This window comes from Mirounga leonina, unplaced genomic scaffold (assembly GCF_011800145.1).
Source record: "Mirounga leonina isolate KUSES-001 unplaced genomic scaffold, KU_Mleo_1.0 Mir_174, whole genome shotgun sequence".
NCBI lineage: Eukaryota > Metazoa > Chordata > Mammalia > Carnivora > Phocidae > Mirounga > Mirounga leonina.
Window position 1 is genome coordinate 19,978,011 of NW_023270451.1, and position 18,991 is coordinate 19,997,001.

Sequence of the window (18,991 nt, forward strand, 5' to 3'; positions counted from 1 at the left end):
CTGATCAGGGAGCCCGATGCGGGGCTCGATCCCAGGACCCTGGGATCATGACCTGAGCCGAAGGCAGACTTTTAACGACTGAGCCACCCAGGCGCCCCCTTTTTCTTTTCAAGACAGATGGTGAAGTAACTACTTTCTCCTGGATTCATGTTTCTATATAGAGGAAATTCTAACCCTTATTTTTATCTTATTTCCACAGTATCTCCTCTACAAAGAAGACTTGAATACCTGATAAGCTCATCTCCTTCTGGGTTCCCCCCAGGTCTTTCTGCCTGCCAGATTTGTGTTCTAGTGAGCTGTCTTCCATAGAATAAGAGGGTTGACTACCTGTTGGGGGAGCCGAGATTGTCCATCTGTGTGATGACAAAGTACGTTGAATTCAGGGGGGAACTATCACAAGTCCACTTAGCTACAGACCAAAGCTCCTTTCTCTAAACTGTTTTATCAGTAATACAAATACAAATACATTTTGACCCCCATCTGCTTGGTTATATTTAATGATAAGGAACTTGGGAGGAGAAGAAAGGGTGTTATTCTTTGACTGCTCCTCAAATGGCAACATCTGGTGCCTTGGCTGAACACTTTGAAAATAAATACAACTGGAGAAATTAAGTCTCTAGGGTGGTAAGGGTTCATGGCTTATGGCTGTAGAGTTTTGACCTCAACATTTTGTAGCAGCCCAGATTGTGCTTTTGGCTTTTGTGGGGATGGCGTTTTCAGGTGGCTTAAGCCCTTGGGCCTTCTTTAGTAAGCATGGCCTACATGGGATTGTGATCTTGATGGGTTACCACAGTTTATGGTAGTTTTGTCTCCAGGTGTTTGGTGGTTTTTCTGCAAAAGGGTACTTTTTGTTTTATTTTTTTATTGTGGTAAAATATATATAAAATTTATCATTTTAATTATTTTCCAATGTATAGTTAGTAGCATTAGGTACATTCACATCATTGTGTAACAAGAGTGTAAGATGAAAAACTTACTAAACAAAGGCTGCTCTGGTCTCCGTGTCTGGGTACCTACAGACTGACTATGAACGCTGCATCCAATTGGGACTGCTAATAAAGGAGAAACAGAGTCAAAGATGAGATCTCCTATTCTATTGGCCCAAATTAGTTCAAGTGCCTAACCTTGAACCAGTGACTGTGGCTAGGAGTCAGAGTAATACTATTTTAGATAGTACTACATGGCTCACCCCTACAGCCAGGGGTGGCATTTGCCCACCCCAAATATCACAGGGGAAATATATATATATGCATGTATATATTTATATATACATAACTGAGAGAGCAACCCAAACCCAAAGGAAGAACAGATGCTGGAGAAGCAACTATGATGTCCCCTTTAACCACTTCTTAGAGATAACCAGTGATAAATACCATACATACTCTTTTTTTTTTTTTACAAAATTGAGGCCTTACTATGCAGTATCCTTGTCTAATATGGTAACAGTAGCTATATGTGGCTATTTCAATTTAGATTAAATAGAATTACAGTTTAGCCTCTCAGTCACACAAGCCATACTTCAAATGCTTAATAGCTAAATGTGTCTAGTGACTACCTTATTGAACAGAGCAGATACCGAACATTTCTAACATCACAGTATATATATATTGTAGTTAACATACCGTGATTTGAAATAAAATATTTGAAAAGCTTATCTTTCATGCCTGCAAAATATTCCATTGAAGTCTGTGTTATCATTTGTATGACCATTATGTGAACATTTTAAAGGCTGATAAATAACATTCTAAAAATGTATAGGAGAAAGTCTTTTTCCCTTCGTCCTCACAAGCACTGAGAGACTCATTTAAAAGTAAATACTGCCAGTCGAATAGGCAAAAACAGATCCCAACTCTGTTTTTATAAATATTAGTTAAATTGAAGAACAACCCTCTGTAATTTGTTACATATCTGAAAGACATAGGTATTAACCACAAGACATTTTTATGTCCTGCAGTATCAACAAATTGTTTCCTGGAGTGTGGAATAAAGGCCACTCAACAGAGGCTAAAGCAACGCGGGACAGGGTGCACACACGCCAGAGGTAGGTATCCTTGGGGCATCAAGAGGGAGGACGTAAAGAGCTGTAGATGTTGAGGGGAAATGGGAGAAGAAAACCTGGGTTTGGCTTGTCGGGTGGCCTAAGTAATAGTGCGCTTTGCTTCACCTGGAGCCTTTCGCAGCGACTGCAACTCGGGTGGCGGGCAGGGCGGGGATGCGCTCAGGGGAGCATCCAGCACCTCGGGCGATAGCGGTGGCCTGCGGCCCCGCATTGACGCGACCCTGTGCCGCGGCGACCGTGGCCGAGCGCCTGGGATGGGCCGCGCCCCTGCGCGTTTGTGAGCTGGCCCCGGGTCACACTAGGACGCCTGCGGGGAGGCGTGGGGGGCCTCCATTCAGTTCCCCAGGCGGGACGCGCGCAGGCGGCCACCTATGGGGCAGAGACCTCGATGTGCTCCTAGATGTGCTCCTACCGAGCTTTGTTCTTCTGCCTGCGAGGCTAACAGCAGGTGATAGAGGCATGGTGAAAATGGCACTTAGTGACGTGGAGGACCCATTTCATAGAGCCCGGCCTTTTCTGTCTCGGTTATCCATGGGGCCATTCTTCAGCGCCTGCGGGCTCCCAACCCACTGATCAGTGGGGGCTGAAGGTACGCTGCCCGGGCCCAAGAATAACCGAGCCTGCTCATCTCGGGGAGGTGGCGATTGTGCCACTGTTGAAAGGGATCGCCAACATCCGGAGGATTGGGAGATTTGCAGGCAGGAGTTCTGCCTTTGCATTTACCAGGAAAAGTACTGGGAAGTGAGTCTAGGGACAGGAGAGGTGGCTGTGCTTTGAGAAATCTCCCGAGGTGACTGTGACTTGCCTTCTCCCATCATCTAAACAGGACAAATTGAAGTTCCAAGACTGTTTTAGTCCTAGCCTAATACAACCAAAAACACGGCATTTATCAGAAACAAAACAAAACAAAACAAAACAGGAAGTCTTTGTAGAATATGAGGAGGTAATTGAAAACCAGATATAGAGCTTTTAGAAAAAAGAAATGGAAAACTTAAAAAGGATCTTGTTTGATTTACTAATACAAATACCTAAAATATAACAAAATTGAAAAATCAATGAGTTTTACCATGATTGAATAAAGTATTCTAAAAATGCCACTTGAATTCATTCATATCTTTTGATAAACACTATTGCATCCTGTTAGAAGGTGATGGTTTAGAATATTCTTTTTTTTTTTTTTAAAGATTTTATTTATTTATTTGAGAGAGAGAATGAGAGAGAGCACATGAGAGGGGGGAGGGTCAGAGGGAGAAGCAGACTCCCTGCCGAGCAGGGAGCCTGATGCGGGACTCGATCCTGGGACTCCAGGATCATGACCTGAGCCGAAGGCAGTCGCTTAACCAACTGAGCCACCCAGGCGCCCTACCTTCTTGATAAAAAAAGAAAAAACTTGTTTCTCTTTTATTCTCCTGTGATCATCTTTATTAACTCTACCTTGCCATTTTCTGATGGACATTCAAGAAGTCTATGAACCAAGAAAATTAAAAAATGAGAGGTTGCAATATACACTTATAATCTCATTGTAAGATCTTTTATAAAATACATAATTGGCTATAAAGTAGCATGAGGTAGTTTGTTTTTGGTGGCCTTCCTCCAGAAGCATTTAGCAACTGTACAATACTAAAAAGGCCTGTCATGTTGGTCTGGGCTCAACAGTTGTATTAATCAGTATTTATTCAGTTTTAGGTGATAGAAACCTAAATTATACTGCCATTAGTTTAAGAAGGTATTCGTTGGCATAGGAGTACAGCTAAGTTTGGGTAAGACTGACTTCCAGTGGCCGAATGCTTTCATTAGAAATTTCTCTCTCCATTTTTTTTTTTAAAGATTTTATTTATTTATTTGAGAGAGAGAGAATGAGAGAGAGCACATGAGAGGGGGGAGGGTCAGAGGAAGAAGCAGACTCCCTGCTGAGCAGGGAGCCCGATGCGGGACTCGACCCAGGGACTCCAGGATCATGACCTGAGCCGAAGGCAGTCGCTTAACCAACTGAGCCACCCAGGCGCCCGGTTTAGAATATTCTTATTAGAGTACTAAACTAACAGAAAACCTCCAAATATATTATCCATAGACTCATGTCAAAGGCTTTCCTTTCATTTGCAGAGGACCTTGTCTGCAGAGTAGGGCACTTGACCTTGGTGAGGAGTCACAGCCCTTCTGGTTATCAGGGTGGTTGGCGCACCACTTTCCCCAGCCCTTTTCCATAGCCTGCAACTGTTATCAAATTGTTTTAGTATATGGACCTCCCAAACCCTCGCATCACCACCAAATTCCAATTTGAAATTTAAAGTTGAATAATGGGCAGCAGCAGCTCTTTCTGCCCACGGGTCCCATCCCCGTGCTTTAATGAAATCACCATTTGCACCAAAATAAATAAATAAATAAAGTTGAATAATGAATGCAGTTAACTTCTCAGAATTTATGAAAAGCAGTGAGGTTCCCTTTTCTATAATTCTACATGTGTAGCCTTTTCATATCCCATTCTATGGATTGAATTTGCAAGTTGTCATCTGCCTAGTTAAGAACTTTGTGCCTAATTGAAAATACATGTAATTTGCTGGTGTTGCAGAAGTCCATGTTTTGTCTTTTTTTCTAAACTGAGATATAATTGACATATAACATTAGTTTCTGGTGTACAAAATAATGGTTTGATATTTGTATATGTTGCAAAATGATTTACCACACTAAGTCTAGTTAACATCCATCCCTATAAGGTTACAAAAATCTTTTTCCTGTGAAGAGAACTTTTAAGATCTACTCTTTTAGCAAATTTCAAATATACAATAGTATTAACTATAGTCACCATGCTGTACATTGTATTCCCATGACTTATTTATAACTGGAAGTCTGTACCTTTTGGACTGCCTTCACGCATTTTCACCCACCCCCTCACCCCCTGCCTCTGGCAACCATCAATCTGTTCTCCCCATCTATGAGCTTGTTTTTGTTGTTTTTTAGATTCCACATGTAAGTGAGATCATATGGTATTTTTGTTTCTCTGTCTGACTTACTTCACTTAGCATAATGCCCTCAAGTCCATCCATGTTATAGCAAATGGCAAGATTTCTTTTTCATGGCTAAATAATATTCCATTGTAAAAATATAAAAATATGGCACTTTTTTTCCTATCCATCCATGGACATTTAGGTTGTTGCTGTGTCTTGGCTACTGTAAATAATGCAGTGAATATGGGGGTACATGTATTTTTTTTTGAGTTAGTATTTTCATTTCTTTTGGATAAATACCCAGATATGGAATTGCTAGATCATATGATAGTTCTATTTGTAATTTTTTGAGGCACCTCCACACTGTTTTCCATAGTGGCTGCACCAGTTTACATTTCCACCAGCAGTGCACAAGGGTTCCCTTTTCTCCATACCTTTGCCAACACTTATAATTTCTTTTCTTTTTGATACTAGCCACTGTAACAGGTATGAGGTGAGATCTATTGTGATTTTGATTTGCACTTCCCTGATGATTAATGATGTTGAGCACCTTTTTATGTGCCTGTTAGCCATTTGTATTTTTTGGGAAAATGTCTATTCAGATCCTCTGTCCATTTTTAAATCATATATATATATATATATATATATATATATATATATATTTTTTTTTTTTTTTTTGCTATTGAGTTGTAGGAGTCCTTTATATACTTTGGATATTGAGTCCCTTATCAGATATATAACTTGCAAATATTTTCTTCCATCCCATGGGTTGCCTGTTCATTTTGTTTATGGTTTCCTTCGCTATGCAGGTTTTAATTTGATATAGTCCCATGTTTATTTTTGGGTTTTGTTGCCTTTGCTTTTGGTGTCAAATCCAACAAGTCACCCAAGACCAATGGCAAGGAGCTTACCTTCTGTTTTCTATTTAGAGTTTTATCATTTCAGGTCCCATGTTCAAGTATTTAATCCACTTTGTTAATTTTTTTGAGTAGGCTCCACACCCAGTGTAGAGCCCAACGCAGAGCTTGAACTCATGACCCTGAGATCAAGACCTGAGCTGAGGTCAAGAGTTGGACACTTAACCGACTAAGCCACCCAGACACCCCTGTGTTAAATTTCTGTGCATAGTGTAAGACAGTGGTCCAGTTTCCCCAGCACCATTTATTGAAGAGTCTTTTTCCCATTGTATATGATTGGCTCCTCTGTTGTAAATTAGTTGGCCAAATATGTATGGGTTTATTTCTGGGATCTCTATTCTATTCCACTCACTCATATGTCTGTTTTTATACTAATACTATACTGTTGAAAATATATATAATTTGCTGATATTCCAGAAGTCTATACTTTTTCTTGTTCTCTTAATTGAGGCATTAAAAGCTGCTGCTTAGTATACTTAACTTTCTTTACTCAGAATAAGGTAGAAATGAAAAAAGCTTCTTAATTTTAATATGGCAATTTATATTACCTTTGGTCTTTGGACCAAAGTTTTCTTATCCTTTTCTTTCTTTCTTTCTTTTTCTTATAGGGAGTTTACAAAGTTTCTGACTTGTGATTTAAACTCCACATTAAAAAGCAAATTGGATTATCTTTTCTTAAGAACTGTCTCAAAGTTTATTCATAACTAGAAAATAAATTTCAAAAACATTTTGTCGTGCTCTCATCATAATGTTTATCTAATCTATCTTGGAATTTTAAGTGTGAATGATATATTTTACCATTCATTTCAATGACTGATTATGACTAAGAAAGATGGGAAACTTACTAACTTTATAGCACTCAGTAAAGCCCTACTTTTACACTGTTGCAACATAAAATAATATGTGGTGTATGCACATCCATCTATTTTAAAGTAGTAAATATCAAGTAAGCCAAAGTTCAGATAAAGTTAATTAAAATCTAACTTTTTTTTAAAGAGGACTCTTTTTTTTTTTCTTTTAAGATTTTATTTATTTGTGTGTGTGAGAGAGTGCGAGCAAGAGCGCAAGAGCAGGGGGAGGGGCACTGAGCAGGGAGTCTACCCCAGGCTCTGGCTCTATCCAGGACCTTGAGAATCTTGACCTGAGCCCAGGGCAGACGCTTAACCAACTGAACCACCCAGGCGCCCCTAAAACCCCACTTTTAACTATATACAGTTAGTTACTTCTGAGTAAAATGGTTGAAATAAAAGCCTAAACTGGCTTTTCTTCCTCCTAGGGTTATGTGTACAAAACTATTCAATATTAATTGGGAACAGACAATCTAGAAAGGAAAAATAGCACACATTCAACTTAAGTGAAAATTGTTTATCCATTTTTGTCGGCAGATGACTTAGATTCTTTCCCTTTCACTGCCCTACTGGTATATATTCAGTAAATACAAGCAAAAAGTATTATCAGCATCTGTAAAATATAACTAGGAAGGAGTGTTATTAAAACATCGCATAGCACATTCCAAAAGTCAACAAATGATTTGCTAATTACTGGTGTAGGACTGTACTTGTGTTATTTGCTCGTATAATTGAGTTGATGACATAATTACATGATTCTATAACAAAGCATTTCGTATGCTCTGAGGGAGACTTCTTTAAAAACAATTGCTTTGGATATGTATTATATTTATTTAAAGGTTTTATTTATTTATTTGAGAGAGAGAGAGAACAAGTGGGATGAGTTGCAGGGGGAGAAGCAGGCTCCTCACCAAGCAGGAAGCCCGATGCAGGGCTCGATCCCAGGACTCTGGGAACATGACCTGAGCTGAAGGCAGACGCTTAACCAACTGAGCCACCCAGGCGCCCCAGGATATGTATTATTTTTAACTGTACAATTTTGCTACATTTTTACAGTAATGTTAGAAAACTATTATTTTTCCCCCTGCTGAATTGGAGTACATATAGTCTACTCCCTAGGCAAGTAGGGGAAATTATACCAGTAAAGCAATGCAAATCAGAAAGTGGGGGCAGCGGGCTCAACCTTTGAGTGTCCTCAATGTAGGATCATCAGTTCAAAGGGGGTACGTATTTTCTAGACTGTTTTGCCAAACAGTCTAGAAATTTTCTTCAATCTTCAATTTTCAGCTGCAACCCAAAAATATTCTCATATGTTGTCTCAGTCCTGTGCCAACATTAATTTTTATTAATGTAATTAGTTGAGTTTTATTTCATATAATTTAAACTAATTTAATAAGGGTTTACATTTTTGTTAGCAAAGTTTTGTTTTATTTTTATTTAAATTCAATTAATTAATCAATTTATTATTAGTTTCAGAGGTAGAGTTCAGGGATTCATCAGTTGCATACAACACCCACTGTTCATTACATCATGTATCTTCCATAATGCCCAACACCCAGTTACCCCATCCCACCACCCCCCTCTCCTCCAGCAACCTTCAGTTTATTTCCTGTGGTTAAGAGTCTCTTATGGTTTGTCTCCCTCTCTGATTTCATCTTGTTTCATTTTTTCCTCCCTTCCCCTATGCTCCTCTGTTTTGTTTCTTAAATTCTACATATGAGTGAAATCATATGACAATTGTCTTTCTCTGACTGACGTATTTCACTTAGCATAATACCCTCTAATTTCATCCACGTCATTGCAAATGGCAAGATTTCATTTTTTTGATGGCTGAGTAGTATTCCATTGTGTGTGTGTGTGTGTGTGTGTGTATACATACACACCACATCTTCTTTATCCATTCATCTGTCGATGGACATCTGGGCTCTTTCCACTGTTGGCTATTGTGGACATTGGTGCTATAAACATTGGGGTGCAGGTGCCCCTTTGGATCACTACATTTGTATCTTTAATTATTTATAATATATATATATATAAATATAATAAATGTATATTTCCCCATATTTTAAAGTTGTCTGCATTTCTGAACATAGACTCTCTGTTAACCTTTGACCACTCCCTATTGGAATGTGGATACTGACTTAAATTTCTACTAAATTTTTATATATTTTTAGTGAATTTTCAACACTTGTATAGCAAGTTGTGATCTTTTCTTAAATATGCTTTTAAAATTTACATATAGTAAAATTTCCTTTTTTGATGTACAATTTCATGAGATTTGACAGACACTATTTGTCAATCACAGTCAAGATACAGGTTTTTTTGTTGTTGTTTTAATATTTATTTATTTATTTATTTGCCAGAGAGAGAGGGAAAGAATAAGCAGGGAAAGTGGCAGGTAGAGGGAGAAGCAGGCTCCCCGCTGAGCAAGGAGACCAGTGCAGGACTCAATCCCAGGATCCTGGGATCATGACTTGAGCTGAAAGCATGCACTTAACCAACTGAGCCACCCAGGCATCCCAAGATACAGTTCTTTTACTTCCCCAAATTCCCTCATGCTTCCCCTTTATATTCCCACATCCCCTCACTCCCATCCTTACCCTCTAATAACCACCATTTGCTTTCTGATCCTATAGTTTTGCCTTTCCCAGAATGTCATCTAAATGGAATGTTGTAGTATATAAACCATTGAGTCTGGCTTCTTTTAGTTAGCATAATGTATTTGAAATTCATCCATATTGTTCATCAATATTTTATTCTTTTTTGTTGCTGAGTAATATTTCATATTGATATATCTGAGTTTGTTTCACTCACCCATCAAAGGATATATGGGTTGTCAGTTTGGGGCAGTTATCAATAATTATATTTCATATGAATTGTGAAAAAATGAAAAGTGTATCCTATAAAAGTCTGAATACAGATTTTTGTGTGAATATGTTTTTTTCTTCCTTGATAAATACCCAGGAGTGGAATGACTGGGTTCCATAGTAGGTGTCTATCTAACCTAGAAACTACCAAACTCTTCCAGGGGCATCTGGGTGGCTCAGTTGGTTAAGCATCTGACTCTTGTTTTTGGTTCAGGTCATGATCTCAGGGTTGTGGGGTTGGGCTCTGCCCTGGGCATGGAGCCTGCTTAAGATTCTCTCTCTCCCTCTCCCTTTGCCCCTCCCTCTCTCTAATAAGAAAAAAAAAAAAATTAGAAACTACCAGACTCTTCCAAAATAGTTTTGCCATTTTGCATTCCTCTTAGCCATATATAGCCAAATGTTAGCCATTGTGCATTTCTGTTAGTTGCTCTAAACTCCTTGATTCTTTTGCCTTCCTTTATATTGTATACATTTAAAAGGCATTTTAAACACCTGTTATCTCTCATGATACCCATAAATGTGCTGTCACTAAAATATACTAGTCTGTTTTTCTCTAGTGATATTTTTTTTTTTTTTAAAGATTTTATTTATTTATTTATTTGACAGAGAGAGAGAGAGATAGAGCAGGAACACAAGCAGGGGGAGTGGGAGAGGCACGCTTCCCGCCGAGCAGGGAGCCCGATGCGGGACTCGATCCCAGGACCCCAGGATCATGACCTGAGCCGAAGGCAGACGCCTAACGACTGAGCCACCCAGGCGCCCCTCTAGTGATATTAAAGATTTTTTTAATATTTAATTTTTGGCCATATGAAATTTATTGAATATACAGTATGCAGGATGGTACCAAGCTATTTCTTTTGCATACTGATACCATTTGCCTAATGAGATGCTTTGGGGCTGCTCTACCTTTGCCCATTTCTCAATGGAATTCAATACATTTCTTCAAATGGGATCCTCCATTCCTTATCTTAGGCAGTTTATGATACCATTTTCCCAGTTGCCCAGGATGGAAAGAGGGGATTTATGATTCCTATCTCTTCCTTAGTTCCCATATCCAAAAGGTCACTGGGTTTCGTCAAAACATTAATCCACTTCTCCCCATTGTCTTATACTTTCTTGCTCAGATCCCTTTGAGCCCTTCTGTACACTGGCCCAGGGTGATCTCTTAACATACAAATCTGAGCTAGTCAAGTCCCAAAGGCTCCAGTGGCTCCTCATTAGCAGGAAACACAACATCCTTCAAAATATGTTTTTTTTTTTTTTTTTTTTTAATCCTCCCCAGCTTCTTCTCCTTTACCTGACAAATGTCTGAATACAGAAGCCAGGCTGCCAGATTTTAAACTATGACTCTACCACTTACTGGTTTTTGACCTTAGACAAGTAACATAACCTCTCCATATACAATTGTATTCAAAGTAATATAGTGTATGAAAATGAAAGTATTTACAACACTGTGTTAGAAAAGTTTGACTTCTAACCTTTTTAGAAGAAAACAAATATCTTGTTATGTTTTTATTACAATCACATATCATGTTCCTGATCCATTAATACTCTGGAGCCAGACTACCTTGATATGAATCTCAGCTCCACCACTTAAGTTATATTCTCTTTGGCAAGCTACTTAACTTTGTTTCTTCATCTGTAAAATGGGAATAACAGTATCTGCTTCATCGTGATTATTGTAAGGCCTAAATGAATTAATATATCTAAATGAATTAATATATCTAAAACAATGCTAGTAAGCACCATTTTAAGTATTAGCTATTGTTATTATTTAACTGATGGGTAAGTCAGTCCCTAATTTCCCATCCATTGTTGGTGTCCTTCCAATAAATCCCGAACAACCAGTGCATCCTTCTTTTTTTTTTTTCAAAGATTTTATTTTTTGACAGAAAGAGAGACAGTGAGAGAGGGAACACAAGCAAGGGGGAGTGGGAGAGGGAGAAGCAGGCTTCCCACCGAGCAGGAAACCCAATGCAGGGCTCTATCCCAGGACCCTGGGATCATGACCTGAGCTGAAGGCAGACGCTTAACGACTGAGCCACCAGGCGCCCCCCCCCCCTTTTTTTTAAAGATTTATTTATTATAGAGACAGTGAGTAGGGCTGGATGGGGACAGAGGGAAAGGAATCTCAAGCAGACTCCCTGCTGAGCATGGAGCCCACAAAGGGCTTGATCTCACAACCCTGAGATCATGACCTGAGTAAAACTGGAGTTGGAAACTTAACCAACTGAGCCACCAAGGCGCCCCCAGTGCTTCCTTCTATCATAGAAATTAGTACAATGTATTGAAATTACTTTTCTCACATTTTAAGATGTCTTAAAGATATTTCCTTTGCCTCAAGCACTCTTGCCTCTAAGAACTCCCAGGGCTTGCCCTTCTTTTGCCTTAGGGCTTTCTCAGTCAGCCTACCTCTGCCTCTCCAAATACTCTAAAGGCATTTGACCTTATGAATACAAACTTTAAATGAGAATCATACCATCACAGATGGATTTTTATTGAGAAAGTATTTTTTGCATGAACTCAAGCCACCTTAATTCATCAGTTTTCTACAAAGCACAGCAAAAACTATATTTTTTCCATTTCATTTTACTGAAATTATTTTCATTGGGAGTATTTTTCTGTATAAATTATAAAGCAAGGAATTGATTCATCAATCAGTTTTTTTTTGCATATATTTAATACTGCCAATTAGTTTTTGCTATTGAGTTCCTCAGGATCAAATTAAATTCTAAATTTTATTGATCCAGTTCATCTATTAAATTTGGTCAAGAACTGTGGCCAGTTTGGGGCACCTGGGTGGTTCAGTCCTTAAGTGTCTGCCTTTGGCTCAGGTCATGATTCCAGGGTCCTGGGATCGAGCCCCACATTGGGCTCCCTGCTCTGCGGGGAGCCTGCTTCTCCCTCTCCCACTCCCCCTGCTTGTGTTCCCTCTCTCGCTGTATCTCTGTCAAATAAATAAATAAAATCTTAAAAAAAAAAAAAAAAAAGAACTGTGGCCAGTTTTACTTTGTTAAATATTTCCATCAGGTCTAATGGTAGGGGTGGTCAGTTTTGGCAACTTTTAATCTTAGGTGTTCTTCAAGTTTTTTCTAATACGTTTGTCTTTGCAGTGTTAGCTGTTCTGGTTTTATTTCTTTTATTTTTTTCCATTTTTATTTATTTATTTATTATGTTATGTTAATCACCATACAGTACATCATTAGTTTTTGGTGTAGTGTTCCATGATTCATTGTTTGCGTATAACACCCAGTGCTCCATGCAGTACGTGCCCTCTTTAATACCCAACACCAGGCTAACCCATACCCCCACCTCCCTCCCCTCTAGAACCCTCAGTTTGTTTCTCAGAGTCCATAGTCTCTCATGATTCATCTCTCCCTCCAATTTACCCCCCTTCATTTTTCCCTTCCTACTATCTTTTTTTTTAAACATATAATGTATTGTTTCAGAGGTACAGGTCTGTGATTCAACAGTCCTACACAATTCACAGCGCTCACCACAGCACACACCCTCCCCAGTGTCTATCACCCAGCCACCCCATCCCTCCCATCCCCCACCACTCCAGCAACCCTCAGTTTGTTTCCCGAGATTAAGAATTCCTCATATCAGTGAGATCAGAGAAAGACATGTATGATATGATCTCACTGATCTGGTTTTATTTCTAAAATGGAAACTCATTTGTTGTGATTTGGATAATTGTTTGAATTTACTTTTTAGCTAAAAATGAGAAAATTTTATCAATTCTTCAGGACCATTCTTGGGCTCAAAACATCTCACTCCATTTCCCTTCTCCCTTAAATGTCTTTATACCCTTCTTTCTCACCCCTCAGATGCCAGCTCAAGCATCACTTGCTCAGGGATGCCTCTCCTGATCTCTAAGGCTAGATCAAGTTTCCGACTTTATGCTTACATAATACACTTATTTTTCTTTCATCACTTATTGGACTTTATAAATATGTATTTCCATGAGTATTTATTGTATCCCTCATTAAACTTTGTTCCCTAAAGGCAGGAGCTTTGTTTCTCTTACCACTGGATCCCTAGCACATAAATGGCACTCAAGATTTATTGAAAGAATGATGAAAAGGAAAATGGTATGGACATACAATGTCTGACCAATACTAGGCATTCATTAAAACCTGCTTGTTTGTATTTCTATTATTGTTTATTTCTGGTTATGCTCTGACAGAAAATGATCATTTTTTTCCCTCAATAGTATATTTGAAAATTGACTTTCTAATGCTATGTATTTTTAAGCCTTTAATACCAAGCTACTCTAATAGTCTTCCCTTCTCTACTGGGTTGCCATACTGTGTAAGTCCAGGAGGGTACACTGTATTCTACGGAGCAGGGAGTTGTTTGATGTAGTATCATTGCATCCTCACCTCCCTCTGAGAAAGGGAAAGCATTTAGCTAATTCTTCAAGTTGGTTATAAGAGCAATTCTAAATCCTAGCTGTACATCAAAATTACATGGGACACTTTAAAAACAGAAATCCTGGGGCGCCTAAATGGCTCAGTTAGCTAAGCGTCTGCCTTCGGCTCAGGTCATGATCCCAGGGTCCTGGGATCCAGCCCCGCTTCTCCCCCTACCTCTGCTGCTCCCCTTGTTTGTGCTCTCTCGCTTTATCTCTCAAATAAATAAATAAATAAAATCTTTAAAAAAAACCCACACAAACAAATCCTTGAGCCCCACCCTACATTTATTGAGTCATTATTTAGTGAAACTCCCCCCATGACTTCAGAACCAGGGTTAGGAAACACTGGGTTGGAGCACAGGATGAGTGTGGGAAAGGTGGTTACACATTAATCTGGATAGGAAGGTTAGAGACCATGTAATTAGGGGCCCTGTATTCAATACTAAGGAAATGGAATTTAATTCTACATATACTAAGGAACCATGAAAGGTTTTCAGAAGGTAATGAAATAATCAGATCTGTAAGAAAGGTGAACTTGGCACCAGTGTGGCTGATACGCAGGCAGGGTGTAGAACCTCAGCCAGGGAAAGCCAGGGAGGAAGTTAAACAAACTTAGGAACAGGTGGTAAGGACTTGAACTAGGGTAGATACAGTGCAACCAGGGAGGAAGGGAATGGGAAAGCACTCACAAGACATTTGATAAGACCCAATAAATGGAATGTCTAGGATAAGAAAGGAGAGAGAGGCTGAAAACCACTCCAGGATTTCCAGGCTAAGCAACTGGATGCAATTTGATGATGCCACTAACCAAACAGAGAATTCAAGTGGAAGGACAGAATTGAGCAAGCAGAGGAAACAGATTCTGTTTCCAGCTATGATGAAATAGAAGTTCCTTTTGTACGCCATTTAGGTAGAGCTAGAATAGCAGGAAATTGGAAATTAAGATCTAGAATTCAGAAGAGAATCTGAGGCTGAAATTTTAGGTTTGGGAGTCATCAGGGTATTTCAGTTGAGGCCATTGGAATGAATGAAACCGAACAGGGCATTGTCTATGTAGAATCAAAAGTGCTTAGCACAGAATTAGAGATAAAGCAGGCTTTCTCATTCAATTTACTTAACCATATAATTTTAATAAGGCTCAGAAAGAGCACCATTTGAAATAAGCAGAAATTAATGTGAAGTGTAAATTACGATGTATAAAAATTATCTGCTATCTTTAGGACAACTTCAAATATGACTACTGTATCTCTGTACTTAGAATACATCAATCTGCTAGCTTGGAAAAACTAGTTTCTAAACTTATTAAATAGCAGATTAGTCAAGATGAGTCAGATGACTCAGATTACGAGTCAGTTAGCTCCTCATCTATGGTATCAGTACTCCCCTAAATGAAACAGATACTCGGTGATCTACTTCCTACAATGTAAAGGCAATATAATTCATTAAGCCAAATCATAAAAATACAACATTTATGTAATAAATGCAACCACTTATATCCAGAGATTGTCACTTAATCTGTGTCTATATATGTGTATGCTTGTATGCCAGGCACTTTTGTGTCATTTATTTTCATACAAATTCATGACTGGGTCTGGAATTATTTCAATAGAAAGCAAGCCAAATTTAAGATTCCTAGGACTGGCTACTTTTAGACAGTGAATGAACTTGTATATACTTAGTCCCAGAAATCTTTGTTTAAAGAGGGATCCAGGTTAATTATGAGGCAGGGGGTTTCAAGAACTATACTCTGGGAAATACTAATTTATACTAGTTACACATTTTAACTAAGACTTTTAAAAACATGTTGAGAAATTTTCTTGGATTACAGAAAAATGTTTGAAATAGCAGTGTTATGTGGTTTAAATAGGAAATATATTTTCTTTATTCAACTTTGTTAACTTTCAGTATATTTTGAAATGACACACAAAGTTATACCAAAGCTATATTTTAATTTCATTACATTGCACTCCAAATTCTTTACCATTTACGAAAAATAACTTTTTATAAAGCATACTGTTTTGTCCATTAATATACAAGTGATCAATCTACACTTTTTTGCATGTTTCTCTCAAAAATTAGAATAGCTTATGAGGATATTATATAAAACTAACTGGTATATTACACACCAAACAGAAGTACAGATTCTGTACAATGTAATAGTATACATATATATTACAAGAGACTAAATGCCTTGTTAAAAGTAATAGTTTAAGAAATCTTTCATGGAAAAAAATCTGCATTACAAAATTTGTTGGCTTAAGTATCAGCTGCTTTCCTCTCATGAATTTCTTTCGGTCGGCATTAACTGTCCATTTAGCTTCATTAATAGTTTTACCACAAGGCCAGCCTACAAAGTAAAATATATGTCGGCAGTAAATATGAAACACATAAGAATGGGTAAATGACATACATGACAGTGGGCAGTTCCCTATCTATCTGAAAAGGAAGGAACATTCTTAGTAGGAAGCAGCTTGTCAAGAATAAAGAGAATACTTAGACTTTGAAGGGATTTAAGAAGCAACCTACCGGATGCAGCTAGTGGCTCAGATACAATACTGGTTAAGAAGAGGTAAGGACTACCTAATACCTTGATAAAAGAGATAGGGAATACTGACCAGACTTAAAGGAAATGGCAGAAAAAAAGAGTTTCACTGTTATAAAACCGAAATAAATTATTCAGATAAGTTTCTGGCTTATTTGCTTAGGAAAGGCCTGCCTTTTTCCCCTTGGTTTTAAATATCTTAATTTCATACGATATCAAAGGTTTTCCTTGAAGCAAAATGGATTGTCACTTAAAAAAATTTTTTTCCTTTTTTAAAAAATTCAATTAACCAACATATAATACATCATTTGTTTTTGATGTAATGTTCAATGATTCATTAGTTGCGTATAACACCCAGTGCTCATCACATCACTAATACAGTAGTTCATTAGAAGTCCAAAGTAAATGATAAGTACTTACCTGTTTTGTGTGTACTATAAAGCTCATTTTATTTTCCATACTATGGATCTGAAAACATGTATCAGCATCCCCCAATTGCCACATAAAACAACCATACTTAAGACTGATGAGTAAAGCCTGCAACATAATTAGAAACTGTTTTATTAAAATATATATTAAAAACAACACCTATCTTCTCTTACTATCTACAATGTCTAACTATGTCTTACTATCTACAATGTTTAGTCATGTCTAAACATAATGGTTTTGAATGTTAGAATAAAATCTATTCGAGGTACCTACATTAACTTCACACAGCCTAAAGTACAGAGCCACACAGATGGTAGACTCTCAGGAGACTGTCTTAAGCAATGATAAATTGTTTGTATCAGACTGACAAAATATTTTAAAGATGCCTGTTCTGTGGTATGTATACACACACACACACACACACTCTCTCTCTCTCTCTCTCTCGGGAATATTATTCAGCCATGAGAAAAGAAGAAAATACTGCCATTTTCGACAACATGGATAGACCTCGAGGTCATTATGCTAAGTGAAATAAGTCAGAAAAAGACTAATATTACAGGATATCACTTAATTCGGAGTCTAAAGAAGCTGAAGTCACAGACACAGAAACAGAATGGTGGCTACCAAGGGCTGGGGGATGGGTGAAATGAGGAGAAGTTGGCCATAGAGTACAAACTTGCAGGTATAAGATGAGTAAGTTCTGGGGAATCTAACGTACAGCATTGTGACTATAGTTAACAGTACTATAATATATACTTCAAGTTACTGAAAGAGTAGATCTTAAATGTTCTCATCACAAAAAAGATGGTAATTCTGTAACATGATGGAGGTGTTAGCTAATGCTATGGTAATAATCATTTTGCAATATATAAGTATACCAAATCAACCCATTGTATACCTTAAGCATACTCAATGTTATATGTCACTTATGTTTCAATAAAGCTGAGAAAAAAGATGCCCATTCTCTCAGTGACTTTCAAGAAAATTAAATGTACAGGTTTTTACTTTCTGCATATTAAAAACATTCCCTTTAACTTTATTCAGTACCTTTTGAATATTCACATGGTACTTTCAGATCTGAAATTTATGTAATGAGGTAGCATGCTGACTTAGGCAATTCCATCTCACTGAAAATAAGTACAGTGATACAGCTATTGTAAAAATAAGTATAATTTTTAAAATAACATACCCTTCATAAATTCATCAAATTATTTAAAACAAATATTAGAATAACCTATTCCTATATTTTCCTAATGAAAAGCTATATTTAAATAGGCATTCAATGTATCTTTTTGATTTTTTTTTTTTTAAGATTTTATTTATTTATCTGACAGAGACACAGCAAGAAACAGAACACAAGCAGGGGGAGTGGGAGAGGGAGAAGCAGGCTTCCCGCGGAGCAGGGAGCCGGATGCGGGGCTCGATCCCAGGACGCCGGGATCATGACCTGAGCTGAAGGCAGACGCTTGACCGACTGAGCCACCCAGGTGCCCCTCTTTTTGATTATTTTAAAATAAGTCTCTCCTAGCAGTAACTTTCATTTTCTTGCCCTAAAAATATATTCTTTATATACACATGTACAAAGAAAGTATTTGTGCATCCTTTAAAATACATGTCTAAGAACATCTGTATTCTGACTAGCAGTTCTTAACATATTGATTATAAGCAATTGAAGTTATATGAAAAAGATATGGTTTAGGGCATTTTTAAAGTGAGGTTCTTAAATGAAACAGTATAATTAATTTTCACGAGTGTACATTATGTATAATGGGAAACTAATAATATCTTCTTTAAAATTAGCCATCCACATTTATACTGTAAAATACAGCTTTATAGATAGGGTATGCTAAAATAGCTATTTACCAAGGTACACACTGAAACACTGAGTCAAGATATAATACCTTAAACTGTCTATCTTTTGGATCAGTTGTTTGAAATCTGTTTAATCAAGATGCAGAAAATGTTCA

At 37.7% G+C, this 18,991-nt stretch overlaps 1 protein-coding gene and 1 long non-coding RNA gene across 4 annotated transcripts in view; one reads left to right on the plus strand and one right to left on the minus strand.

The window, feature by feature from the left end:
* The first annotated feature begins 280 nt into the window (after positions 1–280).
* Positions 281–18,390, plus strand: LOC118020750. The gene is made up of 3 exons (XR_004681999.1): positions 281–368; positions 1,955–2,041; positions 18,359–18,390. It is a non-coding gene; the product is annotated as an uncharacterized LOC118020750 (long non-coding RNA).
* Positions 890–18,991, minus strand: part of KRIT1 (KRIT1 ankyrin repeat containing) — a 50,609-nt gene continuing 32,507 nt past the window's right edge. Inside the window, exons 16-17 of one of the 3 annotated variants that reach the window (XM_035020543.1) lie at positions 17,016–17,132; positions 890–1,052 (exon numbers count right to left, since the gene is read on the minus strand). In XM_035020543.1, the coding sequence (XP_034876434.1) occupies positions 1,014–1,052; positions 17,016–17,132 (156 nt within the window). In that variant the 3' untranslated portion in view covers positions 890–1,013. Of the gene's footprint in view, positions 1,053–15,879; positions 16,401–17,015; positions 17,133–18,991 lie in introns of those variants that run through there. The other 2 variants (XM_035020541.1, XM_035020542.1) reach the window with 2 other exon arrangements.